General features: G+C 40.6%; 1 protein-coding gene across 1 annotated transcript in view; it reads left to right on the forward strand.

Annotated features, from left to right (window-relative positions):
* Positions 1–23,666, forward strand: part of LOC137414489 (maternal embryonic leucine zipper kinase-like) — a 72,497-nt gene that overhangs the window by 30,692 nt on the left and 18,139 nt on the right. The window contains exons 6-8 of the mRNA XM_078771158.1: positions 325–447; positions 623–675; positions 1,831–1,889. Of these exons, the coding sequence (XP_078627284.1) occupies positions 325–447; positions 623–675; positions 1,831–1,889 (235 nt within the window). The remainder of the gene's footprint in view (positions 1–324; positions 448–622; positions 676–1,830; positions 1,890–23,666) is intronic.

Below are 23,666 nucleotides of genomic sequence, written 5' to 3' on the forward strand. Positions count from 1 at the left end.
AACACTTTCTCAAGGCACTGTATCAGGAATAAGCAGCCTTCTCATCGCTTCGCTCGCCCGAGGTCGAATAAACCCACATATACTTTACTTAATATCCAATTATTGAGATGAGAGGGTTTCTTTTTCAGCTAAGAAAAAACTTTTGTGTTGTCCACCATAACTTATTTGATGAATGAAAATGTATTTTATTAGTTTTGAGTCAAACCTTGGTTATGGCATCAGTTAGTGCTTTTTTGGAATATGCTTTTTATGCAAATGTAAGGATTCGATTGCAACGATTGTTTCGGATTCGGTCACAAATACATTTGTTTTGCTTCTTTGCAGACGTCACATGACAAGACTGACTTCAATGTGGGAAACAGTTTACCAACCTTTGGGAGGGAAACATTGGTTTCGCTTCTGACTGCGATGCTTCGAAAGGATCCAAAGGAGAGGCTCACTATGACGGTGAGGGATTGATACAGTTTTCAACTGCAGTATTTTGTTTGCATGAACAAGAATGTCAAACACATGCTGAGATTGCTGACCTCCTGTTATTGTGGATCAAAATGCAATGGCTCACCAGTGGAGGTGTTTCATGAACGTGTTTATATTTGATTCCAACACATCCATTGTTTTGCAGGAGGTTGTGAACCACACCTGGTTCAAGGAAAATCACCCGGTGGAATTTGTAAGGTAACCGGCACTCCTTTTTTTTCTCTTTTTACATCTTCCACTCATTGTTTCTCTGCAAAATGGAGTCTTTTGGAAGAGGATCGTGATAGGGAACGTGAACTTATAATATGGAAACAGGGCAAGTCTTGAACAAAATAAACACTAACTTCTGGTTCCAGGTCCGAGTGCGTTAGACTTGAATCTTTTAGCCATATGTCATAACTCATAACCTATGCCCAGCCATATGTTTTTCCAGTTTATCAAAGCTAAGGGTTCAGATGAGATCCGGTCTGCCACCAACGCTGGGCATAGATTATGTTGTTGTCACCCCTGTCTGTCTATTTGTTTGTTTGTCTGTGAACAGGATATCTCGATAATAATAAGTTGTGCTCGGAATCAGAAAATTTGATGGAGAGATCTGGTGTGTGACAAGGATGAAATGATGAAATGTTGGTGAAGATTCGGATCTGAGATTTAAATAAGTAATTCTAAAGGTTTCTAAAGTGTAATTATAAAGAGTTCTAAACTGTAATTCTAAAGAGTTCTTCAGGGTAATTCTAAAGGGTTCCAAAGGTTAATTCTAAAGGTTTCTAAAGTATATATCTGATTACAATGGCTACACCCCTGGTAGACTGTCAGTCTTGTTTTCTTTTTCTCATGAAACACTCGCATCTCCAAATATGCACACGTACACCCACTCACGTAACCACAGCACCAACGCTGGTAACTTGCAGCGGTTCATGTACACCTGAGGCCTGTGAGGCCTCAGATACAACATGGAGAGAAATAAACCCATAAGAATTACCCTTTATAACCCTGTATAATTATCCTTTGGAACTCTCTGGGATTCAAACCCAGGCTAGACAGCTCAGAGGTGAGTGTAGGTGCTTGCAACATGAAGGGGAAAGAAAAAAGTGTGGTCCATTAAAAAAACTCTTTGGTGATCTTCACATCGTCTTTCCCACTTGACACTTCTTGGCTTCATTGTCAACTGTGTTTGAAGATGCTTGGCAGGGTAGCACAGGGTAGTGGTGTTGTTTGCTGTCTGAATGTAGAAAACACAAATACCTGATGCAGTCTGATTTTCACCTGCCTGACTGCATTTTTGTTCTCCCATTGTTTCTTATTTGTGACATTTATTTAACGACAGCTTTACAAAATCTTTATTTTCTGCAGGAATGCTGAGCCGAAAGTGATAATAAAATATGAATCTGTTGAGGAAGAGCCACTAACTGGTGAGTTTTGAGAATTAATCTTTTCACAAAATAATTTTCGTCTCATTTACAAGTACAACAAGAAAGAGCAATCAGAGATTGCAGACCCTCACCAGGACGTGTTTTTAAGGCTTTTGTGTCGAAACAAATATGGCGGCGGAACCACGTGACCAATGACGTCATCATTTTTTTTTCTTCACAAATGTATCCCTCTGACGCTCAAGAAATTTCATCTTGATCGGATGAAGTTTTGTACGTCGAATTATGACGTCATAATGGAGGCACCTATGACATCATCATTAACATAATTTATTCCTCATGGAGTGTTCCTTTCAATGAGTGGTCACAATTTTTTCTATGCAGTACTTTCGGAGATATAGAGGTGCAAAGTTCTTCATTTTTTCCAAGATGACGCCCGTTCCACGTGACATATGACAACATAATTATCATAAAAAAACATTCTAAACGAGGAGGTACTCCTTTGGTGATTTTTATTTTTTTTTGGAATCGGATCAACGGCTGCAGAGAAAAGCATCCTTATTTTGTGCGGCCAAACAGACAGACAGACAAACAAATGAAAAATCACTCATAGAGCGACACTTGGCAAAAGAGATCAAAGTAGAATGGCACTCGGAAGAGCATCCTTTTGACCTCACATATAATTGGTGGTTGAATTATGTGACCTGACATGCAAATCTTCTTCATGTTAAATTTATTGATGAAAATTGTCAATTTTAGAAGTTTGGCTAATGTTGACCTTTTGGCCTATGTTGATCTCCCAAATAGTTGGTGGTTGAATTCAGTTAGCCGATATGAAAATCACAATTCGAATTTTAAGTGAATCGGATAAGAATTGCGGGTTTTGACCTTTTGACCTCAAATAGATTGTTGCGGATTTGGGGTACGGCACTCCCGTTACCAAGGGGGGGTTAATCCCCTTGTCTTTTAAGCTGGCCGTTTCTGAGCCTGGAAAGTATGACGTCACTTCCGGTCGGTGGCAATTAGGGTTGTAAGCCCAATCAGTCTTATTACCTAATTACTACCACCGGCCGTAAGCGAGGAGATACTCCCACCCGAGCCGCAGCGTGAATGGATGCGCCGAGCGAAGCGAGCTGTGACTCGGCCGTTAACAAAAGACGAGACCCGATTAAACGGTTGGCCAAATCGTGCCACAGGTACTCGATTGGGGACGGGACAAAAGCGATCGGATGAAGAAGAAACCCAAAGTAAGGAAGAACAGATATTTATTATACAAGCAAGTAATTAAAGAGGAAATGAAAGGAAGAGAATTTACAAAAGAGGAAATAAAAGGACACAGGGCAAGCTTGCTCTATACAGTCTTAATTATCACACCCACGGCAGAACAAACACACTTACACGAATGGGATGGAATGGCAGGGGTCGAATGGCAGGGATGGTAGGAAGAGAAGTCCAGGTGGATGGTGGCGTCGAGGTCCCGCTCCAAGCTCGCGCTCCGGTCCACGCTCCGGGCTCGAGGCGAAAGCCCGGCGGCAGCTCCGCGTGTCGTTTGAACGCGATCGGACAATACGTCTATATCGGGGGAAACTGGGATTCTGCGTACGTAATAGGTTGACGCCTTTGCCTTCAATCCCGACTCGTCTCCCCTCTCCACCTCGTTGCATGCCAAAGGACTCCTCTCACTCGTCTGCGGTTCACAGCTCATCTGTTCACCCTCTCTCCTCTCTCTCCTCCAGCTCATCGGGTATGTAGTCCGCCGCTCGCGCTTATATCCGTCGCTCGCGGATCAAGCCGCCGGCTTTTAGGATACGCCCACCGGTGAGCTCGCCTCGGCCTTGATTGGTGGTGAGGGCTCACCGGTCTGCCCCTTGATGGTGCGTTGACGGGGCCACGCCTTATTCCTGGTGCTTGGCGGACTCCTCCCCCTTCTTCTCCAGAATGACCGCGTGCGTAATGGCGTCGCACGGGTTAGCAAACCACTCGCACTGATTTTGAGGGAGCTGTAGGGGCCTATCTTATTTCATTAATGCAACGTAGATTCAAACTTATTGGGAACATAGCCTTAACTAAACACATATTAAGGAGATAACTGTAGTGATCCTAAGGTGTTCTACGTGTTGCTTGTGGCCTATCTAGGGTGCGATCTGTTAACGATAGAAGATGGGGATATTTACAGAGGATTATTTATAAGGGATATTTATTTACAAAGTGAGGGTTCTAAAACCGCAACAATATATACGATTTTGTCAGACCACAAACTCCACCATTTGGTAAAGTTTTGTGAAGATCGGTTTAAAATTGTGACCTGTAGGCAAGTATAAGTGAGCAGACAGCCAAACAAACACACACACCAACAAACAAACACACACACAATCCGGAGTGATCAACATAATTTTTTTCCCAAATTTTTTTTTTTGCCAAGTAATAAACGGACCCAAATGCATTACCCTCTCCTCTGGCGAGGGTAATAACGAAAAAGAAAAACAAAAAGCTAAGAGCTTTGAGCAATGTCGACTAGTTGTTGTGGCAGCAAACCCAATGAAACTGGATTTGCAAGTTCAAACCTCTTACACATTTAATCTTATTTTAAAAGAAATTAGTTGTTAATTAATGTACCCCAGTTATGTAAACAAAGCTGGTAAGTACATATATATTCTCATCAGAGAGATTTGTTGGAAATTTAACGAAAAAAGCTCAAATTGTACAATTAGGCCTGGATAGACACAGACAGACAGACAGACAGACAGACACACACACACACGAAAGTGATTGCAAAACGCTATCTTCCGCTGTGTGGGGTACAGGCTAACAATAATAATTTTTTGCAAAATGACATGCATAACTATTAATTGTGCATTGTGATCTATGATTTTAATTCACATGGCAATAACCCAAAGCATCTGCATACACTACCGGTCAAAAGTTTTAGAACACCTCAATTTTTCCAGTATTTATTGAAATTTACACATTTTAATGTCCAGTGAATAACCTGAAATGGTACAAAGGTAAGCAGTTCACTGCTCGAGGTTTAAAAAAAAAAGTTTAGGTTCGCAAAAACGGGAAAATAATGTAATAATTTAATGTAATAATAATAATGTAATAATAATTAAAATTAATAATTAAATTTTTAATTAATAATTTAATTAATATTAAATATATTTTAATTAATATAATTAATAATAATAAATATAATATAATATAATATAAATATATATATAAATATAATATAAATATATAAATATAATATAAATAATAAATATAATTAATAATAAAATTAAATAATTTAATTAATAATTAAATGTAATAATAATAATAATAATAATAATAATAAAAATAATAATAATTAAAAATAATTAAAGTAATAAATAATGTAATAATAATAAAATAAAATAATAATGTAACAGTTATATTGTAAAAAAAAAAAAGGCCTTCTTCAGGGAACAAGTAATGGGTTAACAACTTACAGCTGTTCTGCAGCAAGGTAACTAAATTAAGCCTTGAAAGTTGATGCAAACAATTCTTACAGGTGTCACAACCTCTGCTTATTACTTGATTACAAACCCCCTGTCTGTGTAAAAGCAGTATTCGAACAGACTGTTATTACACCCTCTGAAGCATTATTTCGACAATATTGCACTGCAGGAAGTAGTACATTGGAACAGGGGTCGGCAACCTTTTTGACATGAAGTGCCAGTTTGAAATGTTCTTGTTAATTAGTGTGCCATATCAACATTAAGTTTAACATTAAGTTTAATTATGACACCACATAAAAAAATTTTTTCCAACAGACATGGAATTTTATTCCATCCATGTAGGCTACATGCATAGCAACAACATTTTAAAGAAACATTTATCTCTCATAATCAGGACATTGTAATGATCATTTTATCATTGTAAAATTTGTCCCCAATGAGGTTACAAATTATATGCATGGACCCCATTTCAAAACACTGCTTTCAGTAACTCATTTACAAAGTATTGCATTGGAAACAAATGTCAAAAAGGGAGAATAAAGTGTATCAAACAGAAATACCAGTACTATACAAGAATGCTGCCATCCTCATGAAAACATCCACATCTGAGTTGGAAAAAAAGAGATGGACAAACAGCTGCATATGCAAACCCATGTGTACTACAAATAAACAGATGCCTACCAGTCAGTGTGATCCCTGGCCCTGCTTTCCTTTGCTGAGCTCCATTATCTGGGGGTTGTAGTTAGTCACTTTAAGTTGTGCACAGGCTTCGGAGTGGTCGGTTGTCAAACGACTGCGGGAGGGGCTGAGCACGTTCTTCATGTGTGAGAATATCTGCTCACAGAGGTACGTTGACCCTAAGACTGACAGCAAAGTCAGTGCAACGTTCCGGAGACAGCTGAACTTCTTCGGCACGGATGTCCAGCAGGTGAAGATGCAGGTTCCGTGATCTTGCACTGCCGTGGTTTCTAGTTGTTTCCGCAGCTCTGCAAACTTAGTCACCCATAGTGTTGAACTCTTCAGCTCAATCAGCTGCATTTCCATGTCCTGTGTATCCAACCAGTCTATCAGAGATAAATTCAATTCGTGTCCATCAAAGCTGTCTGGCTTGATCAAGAAAGAGACCATGGGTTCATCCTTCTGAAAGTCCCCAAATCGTGTTGTGAACTCCGACTCAAGCTCACTCAGGTATTTGCATATTTCAGCAGTGCTGATGCTGTGCTGCGAGGACAGCTCCCTTACGTGTCTGAAGTAGCGGAAAGTGGAGGTAGCAACATCGCTTGAAAAGATTGCTAGCTTGCCGACAAAATCGTCCATGTGTCGAACATGTCCAAAACAGTTTGCCCTGCACCTTGCAGTCGGAGATTGAGCTCGTTGAGGTGTCCCGTAATATCCGTGAGAAACACAAGTTTCACAACCCACTTCTTGTCCTCGAGTTCTGGGTAGTTTTGGCCCTTTTCAGCCAGGAAGGCCTTGATGGCATCAAAGTAGCTGACAAACTGCTCCAAAACTTTTCCGCAGCTTAGCCACCTAACCGCTGAGTGGAGAGGGATATCTTTGTATGTGCAGTCCATTTCCTCGAGCAGGGACTGGAACTGTCGGTGTGTCAGAGCAGATCGCTTAACTATGAAGTTAATAACCTTTACGACCGTAGCCATAGCCTCATTAAGATCTGAATTTGACATCTTTGCACAGAGGTTTTCTTGGTGTATTATGCAGTGGAGTTTCAAGATGCGGTGACCGACTTTTTCCTTAATTAATCTGACAGCTCCCCTCTGTTTCCCGACCATGGCAGGGGCGCCATTTGTTGTCACTGCAAAAATCTTCCTGATGTCAATCCCTCACTCCTCAAAATGTTCCATAAACACCTTGGCTATGTCCTCACCTTTTGTTGTGTCCGACATTGGCTTTAAGCAGCAGAGTTCCTCTCTTACAGTCGAATCACAGTATCTTGCCATGACTGCCAAACGTGGTATGTCATTCACGTCCATGCTCTCGTCAAGTGCAATGCTAAATACCACAGCATCTTTTAACCCAGCTATTTGATGCGCGCTGACATTTTCTGCCATTTCTTCGATGCGTCGCTCAATACTTCTAGTTGACATGGGAATATCTTTACCTTCGCAAAAGCGGAAGGTTATGTTTTGATCGCTGTGTATTTATTTGTATGTCTGTGTGTGTATGTTAATCGCATAACTCAAAAAGTATTCAACCGAATTGCATGAAATTTGGTGGGATGATTGGTTATTATACGGGACACATTTGATTAGATTTTGGGAAACAGATTTGCTCAAATTCTGACTATTTTTAACTCGATCGTATTTCACTCAAAGTTATGAGCGACTGAAGAAGAAGATGTCCATCCAGGACGTCATCACTATAACGCGATCTCCCGCGATCATTTCAACCTCAAAAAAAATTATAATTGCAGATTTGTCAAGAGATGAGGCATATTAACAAACGAATGAAACAGATTTGCTCAAATTCTGACTATTTTTAACTCGATCGTATTTCACTCAAAGTTATGAGCGACTGAAGAAGAGGATGTCCATCCAAGACGTCATCACTATAACGCGATCTCCCGCAATCATTTCAACCTCAAATGAAATTCAAATTGCAGATTTGTCAATCGGGGAGGCATATTAACAGACGAATGAAACAGATTTGCTCAAATTCTGATTTTTAAAAATCGATCGCATTTCACATAAAGTTTCACATCGCATACACTCCCATGCCAAGTACAGAACAGTAGCTGCGGCGAAGGTATGCGCTCTACCGAGTGCCCGGATTCTAGTTTATTCTTGATTTGATTGTCTCTTTGTTTGGTAAGCCTTCAAACAGAACCTCTGAGGTACAGAGAAAAGCCTCCTTAATATATTCGCCATCGGTGAATGGCTTTCCGCGTTTCGCAATGCAATGAGCAATGCGATGGCTTGCTTCAGTCGCATGGTTTTTAGCAATGTCAAAGATTTTGAGGGTGTTGGCTTGCTTCCCATACCTGGACACGGCACATTTTATGGATTCTGCCTGATCTTTGAAAGTTTTCTCGTGCTTTGTCTCAAAATGGCGCTTAACACTCGACGTTCGACAAACAACATTTTCAAAACATAAAGTACACACAGCACGGTCCTTCTGAAAAACAAAACCCCACTCTTCTGTCCATGAGGGCTGGAATGCCCGAACCTTTACTTCAGCTTTCTTAGCTAGCGGGGTTGCCATCATCTACCGAACCTGAACCGCTTCACTGCAATTCCTGTGGGAAATGTGAGCGGGAGGCCGTACCGTCCATCAAACTAAATAAGACAGGCCGCGTGTTATGAGAAAAACTACTACCCCAATTTTCATTGCTACCACCCCATAAAAAAACTCAAAATAATAACGAGATTAATATTAAAACGCAGAAGGTGGCCTGAATGTTAACAAAGAGTGGAGATGCAGCCGCTGACCACCGGTTGTTAACACACAGTCGCTCTTACATCACCTCAGGTTGCCGCAAACGGCATCTTGGAAGGCACCAAGCCTGCATCTCCTATTTTATATCTACGATTATTATACAATTCAGAATAATGATGAGATTAATATTAAAACTCAGAAACCAGTCCGAATAATAATAATGAGTGGAGATGCAGCCTCGGACCATCTGCTGTGAACAACACCACTGTTCTTACAGCACATCCGGTTGCCGCGAATATTGTGTTTGAATGCGTGAGGCCGGCATCTCATGTTGTGCATCTTTGATTATTATTCCAGTAAAATAATTTGGAATTGGAATGGTGACTCTGCTCTGATCCATCTACCTCATCACCCTGCACCATCACACTGGAATACTGTTATAGTGAAACGTGCAACATCCAATGGCTGTTCAAGAGGTGATTTGGCATGCAGCAGAGAGGGCACTACTTTCGCCAGTGTGCCAATGATTACGCTGCCGCGTGCCAATGGTGGCACGCGTGCCTAAGGTTGCCGACCCCTGCATTGGAAACTGGAGGAATCTCTGACAGGAAGAGGTCTGGCAGACCCAAAGACACAACGGAATCAGAAGACAAGTTTCTGAGAGTCAACAGCTTGCGTGATAGGCGGATCACAGGCCAACAGCTTCAAGCACAGCTTAACACTGGTCGAAATAAGCAAGTCTCAGTTTCAACTGTGAAGAGAAGACTTTGAGCTGCAGGTTTGACAGGTCGAGTGGCAGTGAGAAAGCCATTGCTAAGATGGCAAAGTAAGAAAAAAAGGCTTGCTTAGGCCATGAAGCACCGCCAGTGGACTACTGAAGAATGGAAGAAGGTCTTATGGACCGATGAAGCAAAATTTGAAATCTTTGGTTCCTCACGCAAGGTTTTTGTACGCAGTCGAGTCGGCGAAAGGATGGTTCCTCAGTGTGTGACACCAACTGTCAAACATGGAGGAGGCAGCGTGATGGTCTGGGGTTCTTTTGCTGGATCCAGAGTCGGAGACTTGCACCCTGAACCAAAAGGGCTACCACAGCATTTTGCAGCGCCATGCAATACCCTCTCGTATACGCCGAGTTGGTCAGGGGTTCATCCTTCAGCAAGATCATGACCCCAAACACACCTCCAGGCGATGTTAAAACTACCTTCGAGGAAAAGAACAAGACAGTAGGCTTTAAATCATGGAATGGCCAGCACAGTCTCCAGACTTAAACCCCATTGAGCTGGTTTGGGATGAACTGGACAGAAGGGTGAAAGCAAAGCAACGTACAAGTGCAACACATTTGTGGGAACTTCTGCAACAGTGTTGGGAAGAACTTGCCGAACAATATTTGATTTCCATTGTAAAAAAAATGCCACGAGTGTGTTCGGCAGTTATATCTGCAAAAGGTGGCTGCTTTGCTGAGTCCAAAATTTAAATTAAATTTGGTTAAATAAAATGATTCTATGATTTCTTTTTTTTAATCTCCAATTGTTTATTTGTTCTATGCTTAATTTCAGAGTACACTGAGACATTAAACTACGTAAATTTCAAAAAAACTGGAAAAATTGAGGTGTTTTAAAACTTTTGCCCGGTCGTGTATTTGTATACAAATAAGTGTACAATCACTCGTCGATACCTAAGCTACCAACCTGTCCTGCCAATGTACATAAACTCCTCCATCCCAAAAACTTAAAGGTGCCTAACTAATTCCCGTTTAACCTGATCTGCTGTTTCTGCTGCCGCTCACTATTGAAGGAGATCATTCCATGCATTGACTAATTTCTGAGAATAATACCCCTTTCTTATTACTGCCCTCGGCCATGGCTCCTGGTCTGATCACCTCTATTCTGCTGAAAAACGTTTCTGCACTAATTTTGTCTAGAACCTTCACCATCTCAAACATCTCCATAAGATCCTGTCCTAATCACCTCCTTTCTAATGGAAAATGGCCTGTCTCCTTTAGCCACTCTTCCTGGATTAATCTAGCTAAACCGGGAATTCTGAATCCTCAATATACTGTATGTAGCAGCTACTCCGTCCTTCTTCAGATGTGGTGACCAAAACTATACACATGATTCAAGGTGAGGCCTCACAAATTCCGATACAGTGCGAACACTGTCATTTTGAATTGTAATTTATCTCTGTAAACCCAAACTAAAACCCAACAAGTAAAGATACATTCCAAGTACACCGCCCCCATGCCAAATAATTAAATATTCTACAGCGCGCCATTGCCGGGAATACCGCAGTGCAGCTCATAGAGGCTGCATTGGGAGGGAGAGGTGTACACTAATTGATTGATTAATTGTATAATTAAAATCGATAAAAGTTAATCACAAAATATTTTCTTAATCAATTGGCTAATAGCATAACTAAACCACTAGTGCTTCATCCGAAGATGTATCTTTTAGAAATTTATTGAAATAGGTCATTAATAAAAAAATAAATAATTGATTGATTAATCAATAAATAATTAATCGATGAATCAATAAATAATTAATCGATTAAATGATTAATCAATAAATCAAAAATATCCTTGATAGCCACATCACTTGGTCCACTGTCATGTCCAAATATTAGCTTCCGAGCTCAAAAGGTGCCTGAGATATTGGCCAAATGAGAAAGAAAATAAATAAATGATTAATAATGAAAATAAATAAATAATAATCATTAAAAAATTAAATTATTAATCAATTCGGTCATAGAACACATAAACCACCACCATTTCATCAGAATCTGTAAATTAAACTATCACCTTAAAAAAAAAAACAATTAGTCATTAATCAAATAATTAAATAATTAATCGATTAATTGATTAATTGATTAATTAATAAATCAAAAATAGCCTTTGCAGCCAAATCACCTGGTCATTGGCATGTCCAAATATCAGCTTCCTAACTCAAAAGGTGCCTGAGTTAATGGTCAGAAGAGAAAGGAAATTTGATTAATTAAATTGAATTGACTTGACTGCTTCAAGAGAGGAGAGATGAGTACGTCGGCAGATGAGTGCGAAGGTCCCCGTAGTGCAAGGTGCCAGAGGGGAACACGCTGAATCGTAAGGCAGGAGAGTGGGTCCGTTGACAACGCCAATATCGCCATATATTCACATTGTCCGACCGTGTGAAACAGCAATAAAAACCACCTTTAGAGGCCATTTTTTCCCCGCAAGCGGGGGTTGGCCTTTTTCGGGAACTGTGGTTGTTGTTGTTTTTCGGTCCCCTTTTTGAAGCAATGTTTTACGGCCGGATGCCCTTCCTGACGCCAACCCTTTTTGCCACCTTTAACGACAAGCAGGGAATTACCAGTGAACTGGTACTCAATTAGCCGACCTCGGAAGGATGACAGGCTGAGTCAACCCCCCTGGCGTTAATTCAGCGATTGACCGGGATTCGAACCCAGGATCCTAGGATCCTAAGCCGGCACCCTAGCCGCTAGCCCAACACCAGGGACTGTGTGAAACAGCAATGCCGTGCAATATACCTACAGCAATACTGCAGTGCAGCTCGTTGATGCTGCATTGGGAGGGAGAGGTGTACACTAATTGATTGATTAATTGTATAATTAAAATCAATAAAAGATTATCACAAAATATTTTCATAATCAATTTGGCTAATAGCATAACTAAACCACTAGTGCTTCATCCGAAGATGTATCTTTTAGAAATTTAATTAAATAACTCATGAAGAAAAAAATAAATAATTAATTGATTAATCAATAAATAATTAATCGATTAATCAATAAATAATGAATCGATTAAATAATTAATCAATAAATCAAAAATATCCTTGATAGCCACATCACTTGGTCACTGTCATGTCCAAATATTAGCTTCCCAGCTCAAAAGGTGTGAGATATTGGCCAAATGAGAAAGAAAATAACTAAATGAATAATAATGAAAATAAATAAATAATAATCATTAAAAAATTAAATGATTAATCAATTCGGTCACAGAACACATCAACCACCACCATTTCATCAGAATCTGTAACTGAAAAAAAAAAATTTTTTTTTTGTAATTAATTGAATAATTAAAGAATTAATCGATTAATTGATTGATCAATCAATCAAAAATATCCTTGATAGCCACATCACTTGGTCACTCGTCCAAATATTAGCTTCCGAGCTCAAAAGGTGCCTGAGATATTGGCCAAATGAGAAAGAAAATAAATAAATCATTGATAATGAAAATAAATAAATAATAATCACAAAAAAATTAAATTATTAATCAATTCGGTCAGAGAACACATAAACCACCACCATTTCATCAGAATCTGTAACTTTAAAAAACTTTTTTTTTGTCATTAATCGAATAATTAAATAATTAATCGATTAATTGATCAATTAATAAATCCAAAATAGACTTTGCAGCCAAATCACCTGGTCATTGGCATGTCCAAATATCAGCTTCCTAACTCAAAAGGTGCCTGAGTTAATGATCAGAAGAGAAAGGGAATTTGATTAATTAAATAAGTACTTAATTAATCGCTAATAATTAAATAACTCCTCAATTAATTGATTAATCAAAAACAAAAAATACCGTTTTTGACAAAGGACTTTGATCACTATTGTGCCGAAATTTCAGCTTCCTAGCTCAAAGTATGGCTGAGATATCGCCCGGACAACCAAGAAAACAACAAAGAAAACAAGAAAACAAACAACCAGAGTGAAAACTGAGTACTCCCTTTCAGCGTGTGTCACTGCCGAGCCCCCTTCGGTGCCCAGCAATGACGATTTGCAATGCCTGGAAATGGCATAGGAAAGGTGCGGTGCACAATAATTAATCGATTAATCAATAAATAATTTATCGATCAAATGATTAATCAATAAATCAAAAAATCCTTGATAGCCACATCACTTTGTCACTGTCATGTCCAAATATTAGCTTCCCAGCTCAAAAGGTGTCTGAGATATTGGCCAAATGAGAAAGAAAATAACTAAATGATTAATAATGAAAATAAATAAATAATAATCACAAAAAAATTAAATTATTAATCAATTCGGTCAGAGAACACGTAAACCACCACCATTTCATCAGAATCTGTCACTAAAACAAACAAAAAAATTGTCATTAATCGAATAATTAAATAATTAATCGATTAATTGATTAATTGATTAATTAAATAATCAAAAATAGCCTTTGCAGCCAAATCACCTGGTCATTGGCATGTCCAAATATCAGCTTCCTAACTCAAAAGGTGCCTGAGTTGATGGTCAGAAGAGAAAGGAAATTTGATTAATAAATAAGTACTTAATTAATCGCTAATAATTAAATAACTCCTCAATTAATTGATTAATCAAAAAACAAGAAATACCCTTTTTGACAAAGGACTTGCTCACTATTGTGCCGAAATTTCAGCTTCCTAGCTCAAAGGATGGCTGAGATATCGCCCGGACAAACAACCAAGAAAACAAACAAAAATGAAAAATCGGTCAGAGACCGAGGACATGCCGGAATGTACTTTTTTATCGGCGATTTAGGACAAATATGGTGGCCGAACCACGTGACCGATGACGTCGTCATTAACATATTTTATTCCCCAAGGAGAGTTCTTTACAATGAGCCATGTCTCAAATTTTTCTATTCAGGACTTTCGGAGATATTGAGGTGCAAAATTTTTCGGTTTTTCCAAGATGGCGGCCGAACCACGTTACCAATGACATCATCATTAACATATTTTATTCCCCATGGAGAGTTCTTTACGATGAGTCATGTCTCAATTTTTTCTATTCAGCACTTTCGGAGATATGGAGGTGCTAGGTTTTTCGTTTTTTTCAAGATGACGGACGAACCACGTGACCGATGTCGTCATCATTGACATATTTTATTCCCCATGGAGAGTTCTTTACAATGAGCCATGTCTCAAATATTTTTATTCAGGACTTTCGGAGATATCGAGGTGCAAATTTTTTGGTTTTTCCAAGATGGCGGCCAAACCACGTGACCGATGACGTCATCATTTGGGCACAGTATATTAGAGGGCAAGACCAATATGTGTGCAAAGTTTGGCGATTCTACGTGCAACGGTAGTGTGGACGTGCAACGTGTGGACGTAGTGCTGCAAACAGACAAACAGACAGATGAAAAATCGGTCAGAGACCGAGGACTTGCCGGAATTTACTTTTTTATCGGCCATTTAGGACAAACATGGCGACCGAACCACGTGACTGATGACGTCATCATTTACATATTTTATTCCCCATGGAGAGTTCTTTACAATGAGCCATGTCTCAATATTTTCTGTTCAGTACTTTCGGAGATATAGAGGTGCAAAGCTTTTCGGTTTTTCCAAGATGGCGGCCGAACCACGTCACCGATGACGTCATCAATTGGGCACAGTCTATTCCAGGGTAAGACCAATATGTGTGCAAAGTTTGGCGATTCTATGTGCAAAGGTGTAGACGCAGTGCTGCAAACAGACAGACAGACAGACAGACAGACAAACAGACAGACAAACAGATGAAAAATCGGTCAGAGACCGAGGACTTGCCGGAATTTACTCTATCGGCCATTTAGGACAAACATGGCGGCCGAACCACATGGCCGATGACGTCATCATTAACATATTTTATTCCCCATGGAGAGTTCTTTACAATGAGCCATGTCTCAATTTTTTCTGTTCAGCACTTTCGGAGATATCGAGGTGCAAAGTTTTTCCAAGATGGCGGCCGAACCACGTGACCGATGACGTCATCATTAACATATTTTATTCCCCATGGAGAGTTCTTTCCAATGAGCCATGTCTCAATTTTTTCTATTCAGCACTTTTGGAGATATGGAGGTCCTACGTTTTTCGGTTTTTCCAAGATGGCGGCCAACCACGTGACTGATGACGTCATCATTCACATATTTTATTCCCCATGGAGAGTTCTTTACAATGAGCCATGTCTCAATTTTTTCTATTCAGTACTTTTAGAGATATGGAGGTGCAAAGTTTTGCCGTTTTTCCAAGATGGCGGCCGACCACGTGACTGATGACGTCATCATTAACACATTTTATTCCCCATGGAGAGTTCTTCACAATGAGCCATGTCTCAATTTTTTCTGTTCAGTACTTTCGGAGATACAGCGGTGCAAATTATTTCGGTTTTTCCAAGATGGCCGCCGAAACACGTGACCGATGACGTCATAAATTGGGCACAGTCTATTCCAGGGCAAGACGAATATGTGTGCAAAGTTTGGCGATTCTCCGTGCAACGGTGTAGACGCAGTGCTGCAAACAGACAGACAGACAAACAGACAGACAGACAGATGAAAAATCGGTCAGAGACCGAGGACTTGCCGGAATGTACTTTTTTATAGGCCATTTAGGACAAATATGGCGGCCGAACCACGTGACCGATGACGTCATCATTAACATATTTTATTCCACATGGAGAGTTCTTTGTAACGAGCGATGTCTCAATTCTTTCTATTCAGCACTTTTGGAGATATGGAGGTGCTAAGTTTTTCGGTTTTTCCAAGATGGCGGCCGAACCACGTTACCGATGACATCATCATGAACATAATTTATTCCACATGGAGAGTTCTTTACAATGAGCCATGTCTCAATTTTTTCTATTCAGCACTTTCGGAGATATGGAGGTGCAAAGTTTTTCGGTTTTTCCAAGATGGCGGCCGAATCACGTGACCGATGACGTCATCAATTGGGCACAGTCTATTCCAGGGCAAGACCAATATGTGTGCAAAATTTGGCGATTCTACGTGCAACGGTGTAGACGCAGTGCTGCAAACAGACAGACAGACAAACAGACAGACAGACAGACAGACAGACAAACAGACAAACGAACAAATCAACATACTTGCCGGAAAATTTTTTCCGGCAAGTAACAAATGAAAAATCGGTCAGAGACCGAGGACTTGCCGGAATGTACTTTTTTATCGGCCATTTAGAACAAATATGGCGGCTGAACTGGGTGATAGATGACGTCATCATTAACATATTTTATTCCCCATGGAGAGTTCTTTACAATGAGCCATCTCTCAATTTTTTCAATTCTGCACTTTTGGAGATATAGTGGTGCAAAGTTTTCCCGTTTTTCCAAGATGGCGGCCGAACCACGTGACCAATGGCATCATGATTAACATATTTTATTCCCCATGGAGAGTTCTTTACAATGAGCCATCTCTCAATTTTTTCAATTCTGCACTTTTGGAGATATAGTGGTGCAAAGTTTTCCCGTTTTTCCAAGATGGCAGCCGACCACGTGACTGATGACGTCATCATTAACATATTTTATTCCCCATGGAGAGTTCTTTACAATGAGCCATGTCTCAATTTTTTCTGTTCAGCACTTTTGGAGATATAGTGGTGCAAAGTTTTGCCGTTTTTCCAAGATGGCGGCCGACCACGTGACCGATGGCATCATCATTAACATATTTTATTCCCCATGGAGAGTTCTTTACAATGAGCCATGTCTCAATTTTTTCTATTCAGCACATTCAGAGATATGGAGGTGCAAAATTTTTCGGTTTTTCCAAGATGGCGGCCGAACCACCTGACATATGACGTCATCATTAACAAATTTTATTCCCCATGGAGAGTTCTTTACAATGAGCCATGTCTCAATTTTTTCTGTTCAGCACTTTTGGAGATTTCGTGGTGCAAAGTTTTGCCGTTTTTCCAAGATGGCGGCCGACCACGTGACTGATGATGTCATCATTAACATATTTTATTCCCCATCGAGAGTTCTTTTCAATGAGCCATGTCTCAATTTTTTCTGTTCAGCACTTTTGGAGATTTCGTGGTGCAAAGTTTTGCCGTTTTTCCAAGATGGCGGCCGACCACGTGACTGATGATGTCATCATTAACATATTTTATTCCCCATGGAGAGTTCTTTACAATGAGCCATGTCTCAATTTTTTCTGTTCAGTACTTTCGGAGATATAGAAGTGCAAAGTTTTTCGGTTTTTCCAAGATGGCGGCCGAACCGCGTCACCGATGACGTCATCAATTGGGCACAGTCTATTCCAGGGCAAGACCAATATGTGTGCAAAGTTTGGCGATTCTACGTGCAACGGTGTAGACGCAGTGCTGCAAACAGACAGACAAACAGACAGACAGACAAACAGACAGACAAATGAAAAATCGGTCAGAGACCGAGGACTTGCCGGAATGTACTTTTTTATTGGCCATTTAGGACAAATATGGCGGCCGAACCACGTGACCGATGACGTCATCATTAACATATTTTATTCCCCACGGAGAGTTCTTTACAATGAGCCATGTCTCAATTTTTTCTGTTCAGCACTTTTGGAGATAGAGGTGCAACGTTTTTCGGATTTTCCAAGATGGCGGCCGAACCACGTGACTGATGACGTCATCATTAACATATTTTATTCCCCACGGAGAGTTCTTTCCAATGAGCCATGTCTCAATTTTTTCTATTCAGCACCTTCGGAGATATGGAGGTGCAAAGTTTTTCGGATTTTCCAAGATGGCGACAGAACCACGTGACCGATGACGTCATCATTAACATATTTTATTCCCCCTGGAGAGTTCTTTCCAATGAGCCATGTCTCAATTTTTTCTGTTCAGCACTTTTGGAGCTATAGTGGTGCAAATTTTTGCCGTTTTTCCAAGATGGCGGCCGACCACGTGACATATGACGTCATCAGTAACATATTTTATTCCCCATGGAGAGTTCTTTACAATGAGCCATGTCTCAATTTTTTCTGTACAGTACTTTCGGAGATATAGAGGTGCCAAGTTTTTCGGTTTTTCCAAGATGGCGGCCGAACCACGTCACCGATGACGTCATCAATTAGGCACAGTCTATTCCAGGGCAAGACCAATATGTGTGCAAAGTTTGGCGATTCTCCGTGCAACGGTGTAGACGCAGTGCTGCAAACAGACAGACAAACAGACAAACAGACAAACAGACAAACGAACAGATCAACATACTTGCCGGAAATTTTTTTCCGGCAAGTAACAAACGAACAGATCAACATACTTTCCGGAATCTTTTCCGGCAAGTAACAAACGAACAGATCAACATACTTGCCGGAATCTTTTCCGGCAAGTAACAAACAAACAAGAAAACAATCGGTCAGAGACCGAGGACTTGCCGGAATGTACTTTTTTATCGGCCATTTAGAACAAATATGGCGGCCGAACCACGTGACATATGACGTCATCATTAACATATTTTATTCCCCATGGAGAGTTCTTTACAATGAGCCATGTCTCAATTTTTTCTGTTCAGCACTTTTGGAGATATAGTGGTGCACAGTTTTGCCGTTTTTCCAAGATGGCGGCCGACCACGTGACTGATGACGTCATCATTAACATATTTTATTCCCCATGGAGAGTTCTTTACAATGAGCCATGTCTCAATTTTTTCTGTTCAGCACTTTTGGAGATATAGTGGTGCAAAGTTTTGCCGTTTTTCCAAGATGGCGGCCGACCACGTGACATATGACATCATCATTAACATATTTTATTCCCCATCGAGAGTTCTTTACAATGAGCCATGTCTCAATTTTTTCTGTTCAGCACTTTTGGAGATTTCGTGGTGCTAAGTTTTGCCGTTTTTCCAAGATGGCGGCCGACCACGTGACTGATGACGTCATCATTAACATATTTTATTCCCCATGGAGAGTTCTTTACAATGAGCCATGTCTCAATTTTTTCTGTTCAGCACTTTTGGAGATATAGTGGTGCAAAATTTTGCCGTTTTTCCAAGATGGCGACCGAACCACGTGACTGATGACGTCATCATTTACATATTTTATTCCCCATGGAGAGTTCTTTACAATGAGCCATGTCTCAATTTTTTCTGTTCAGTACTTTCGGAGATATAGAGGTGCAAAGTTTTTCGGTTTTTCCAAGATGGCGGCCGAACCACGTCACCGATGACGTCATCAATTGGGCACAGTCTATTCCAGGGCAAGACCAATATGTGTGCAAAGTTTGGCGATTCTACGTGCAACGGTGTCGACGCAGTGCTGCAAACAGACAGACAGACAGACAGATGAAAAATCGGTCAGAGACCGAGGACTTGCCGGAATGTACTTTTTTATCGGCCATTTAGGACAAATATGGCGGCCGAACCACGTGACCGATGATGTCATCATTAACATATTTTATTCCACGTGGAGAGTTGTTTACAATGAGCCATACCTCAATTTTTTATATTCAGGACTTTCGGAGATGTGGAGGTGCAGAGTTTTTCGGTTTTTCCAAGATGGCGGCCGAACCACGTGACTGATGACATCATCATTAACATATTTTATTCCCCATGGAGAGTTCTTTACAATGGGCCATGTCTCAATTTTTTCTATTCAGCACTTTCGGAGATATGGAGGTGCATAGTTTTTCGGATTTTCCAAGATGGCGGCCGAATCACGTGACCGATGACGTCATCATTAACATATTGTATTCTCCATGGAGAGTTCTTTGCAATGAGCCATGTCTCAATTTTTTCTATTCAGTACATTCAGAGATATGGATGTGCAAAGTTTTTCGGTTTTTACAAGATGGCGGCCGAACCACGTGACTGATGACGTCATCATTAACATATTTTATTCCACATGGAGAGTTCTTCACAATGAGCCATGTCTCCATTTTTTCTGTTCAGCACTTTTGGAGATATAGTGGTGCAAAGTTTTTCGGTTTTCCCAAGATGGCGGCCGAACCACGTGACTGATGACGTCATCATTACCATATTTTATTCCCCATGGAGAGTTCTTTACAATGAGCCATGTCTCAATTTTTTCTGTCAGCACTTTGAGATATCGAGGTGCAAAAATTTTCGGTTTTTCCAAGATGGCGGCCGAACCACGTGACTGATGACGTCATCATTAACATATTTTATTCCCCATGCAGAGTTCTTTACAATGAGCCATGTCTCAATTTTTTCTGTTCAGCACTTTTGGAGATATAGTGGCGCAACGTTTTGCCGTTTTTCCAAGATGGCGACCGAACCACGTGTCTGATGACGTCATCATTTACATATTTTATTCCCCATGGAGAGTTCTTTACAATGAGCCATGTCTCAATTTTTTCTGTTCAGTACTTTCGGAGATATAGAGGTGTAAATTTTTTCGGTTTTTCCAAGATGGCGGCCGAACCACGTCACGGATGACGTCATCAATTGGGCACAATCTATTCCAGGGCAAGACCAATATGTGTGCAAAGTTTGGCGATTCTACGTGCAACGGTGTAGACGCAGTGCTGCAAACAGACAAACAGACAGACAAACAGACAGATGAAAAATCGGTCAGAGACCGAGGACTTGCCGGAATGTACTTTTTATCGGCCATTTAGAACAAATATGGCGGCCGAACCACGTGACCAATGATATCATCATTAACATATTTTATTCCCCATGGAGAGTTCTTTACAATGAGCCATGTCTCAATTTTTTCTGTTCAGCACTTTTGGAGATATAGTGGTGCAAAGTTTTGCCGTTTTTCCAAGATGGCGGCCGACCACGTGACATATGACATCATCATTAACATATTTTATTCCCCATGGAGAGTTCTTTACAATGAGCCATGTCTCAATTTTTTCTGTTCAGCACTTTTGGAGATTTCGTGGTGCAAAGTTTTGCCGTTTTTCCAAGATGGCGGCCGACCACGTGACTGATGACGTCATCATTAACATATTATATTCCCCACGGAGTGTTCTTTACAATGAGCCATGTCTCAATTTTTTCTGTTCAGCACTTTTGGAGATATAGTGGTGCAAAGTTTTGCCGTTTTTCCAAAATGGCGGCCGACCACGTGACATATGACATCATCATTAACATATTTTATTCCCCATGGAGAGTTCTTTACAATGAGCCATGTCTCAATTTTTTCTGTTCAGCACTTTTGGAGATATAGTGGTGCAAAGTTTTGCTGTTTTTCCAAGATGGCGGCCGACCACGTGACTGATGACGTCATCATTAACATATTTTATTCCCCATGGAGAGTTCTTTACAATGAGCCATGTCTCAATTTTTTCTGTTCAGTACTTTCGGAGATATAGAGGTGCAAAGTTTTTCGGTTTTTCCAAGATGGCGGCCGAACCACGTCACCGATGACGTCATCAATTGGGCACAGTCTATTCCAGGGCAAGACCAATATGTGTGCAAAGTTTGGCGATTCTACGTGCAACGGTGTGGACGCAGTGCTGCAAACAGACAGACAAACAGATGAAAAATCGGTCAGAGACCGAGGACTTGCCGGAATTTACTTTTTTATCGGCCATTTAGGACAAATATGGCGGCTGAACCACCTGACCGATGACATCATCATTAACATATTTTATTCCCCACGGAGAGTTCTTTACAATGAGCCATGTCTCAATTTTTTCTGTTCAGCACTTTTGGAGATAGAGGTGCAACGTTTTTCGGATTTTCCAAGATGGCGGCCGAACCACGTGACCGATGACGACATCATTAACATATTTTATTCCCCCTGGAGAGTTCTTTCCAATGAGCCATGTCAATTTTTTCTGTTCAGCACTTTTGGAGATAGAGGTGCAACGTTTTTCGGATTTTCCAAGATGGCGGCCGAACCACGTGACCGATGACGTCATCATTAACATATTTTATTCCCCCTGGAGAGTTCTTTCCAATGAGCCATGTCTCAATTTTTTCTATTCAGCACTTTCGGAGATATGGAGGTGAATTTTTTTCCCGTTTTTCCAAGATGGCGGCCGCACCACGTGACCGATGACGTCATCATTAACATATTTTATTCCACATGGAGAGTTCTTGACAATGAGCCATGTCTCAATTTTTTCTATTCAGCACTTTCGGAGATATGGAGGTGCTAGGTTTTTCGGTTTTTCCAAGATGGCGGCCGAACCACGTGACATATGACGTCATCATTAACATATTTTATTCCCCATTGAGAGTTCTTTACAATGAGCCATGTCTCAATTTTTTCTGTTCAGCACATTTGGAGATATAGTGGTGCACAGTTTTGCTGTTTTACCAAGATGGCGGCCGACCACGTGACTGATGACGTCATCATTAACATATTTTATTCCCCATGGAGAGTTCTTTACAATGAGCCATGTCTCAATTTTTTCTGTTCAGCACATTTGGAGATATAGTGGTGCAAAGTTTTGCCGTTTTTCCAAGATGGCGGCCGACCACGTGACTGATGATGTCATCATTAACATATTTTATTCCCCATGGAGAGTTCTTTACAATGAGCCATGTCTCAATTTTTTCTGTTCAGTACTTTCGGAGATATAGAAGTGCAAAGTTTTTCGGTTTTTCCAAGATGGCGGCCGAACCACGTCACCGATGACGTCATCAATTGGGCACAGTCTATTCCAGGGCAAGACCAATATGTGTGCAAAGTTTGGCGATTCTACGTGCAACGGTGTGGACGCAGTGCTGCAAACAGACAGACAAACAGACAAACAGACAAACAGATGAAAAATCGGTCAGAGACCGAGGACTTGCCGGAATTTACTTTTTTATCGGCCATTTAGGACAAATATGGCGGCTGAACCACCTGACCGATGACATCATCATTAACATATTTTATTCCCCACGGAGAGTTCTTTACAATGAGCCATGTCTCAATTTTTTCTGTTCAGCACTTTTGGAGATAGAGGTGCAACGTTTTTCGGATTTTCCAAGATGGCGGCCGAACCACGTGACCGATGACGACATCATTAACATATTTTATTCCCCCTGGAGAGTTCTTTCCAATGAGCCATGTCAATTTTTTCTGTTCAGCACTTTTGGAGATAGAGGTGCAACGTTTTTCGGATTTTCCAAGATGGCGGCCGAACCACGTGACCGATGACGTCATCATTAACATATTTTATTCCCCCTGGAGAGTTCTTTCCAATGAGCCATGTCTCAATTTTTTCTATTCAGCACTTTCGGAGATATGGAGGTGAATTTTTTTCCCGTTTTTCCAAGATGGCGGCCGCACCACGTGACCGATGACGTCATCATTAACATA

This window comes from Myxine glutinosa, chromosome 1 (genome assembly GCF_964187855.1).
Source record: "Myxine glutinosa chromosome 1, kmMyxGlut1.1, whole genome shotgun sequence".
Taxonomy (NCBI): domain Eukaryota; kingdom Metazoa; phylum Chordata; class Myxini; order Myxiniformes; family Myxinidae; genus Myxine; species Myxine glutinosa.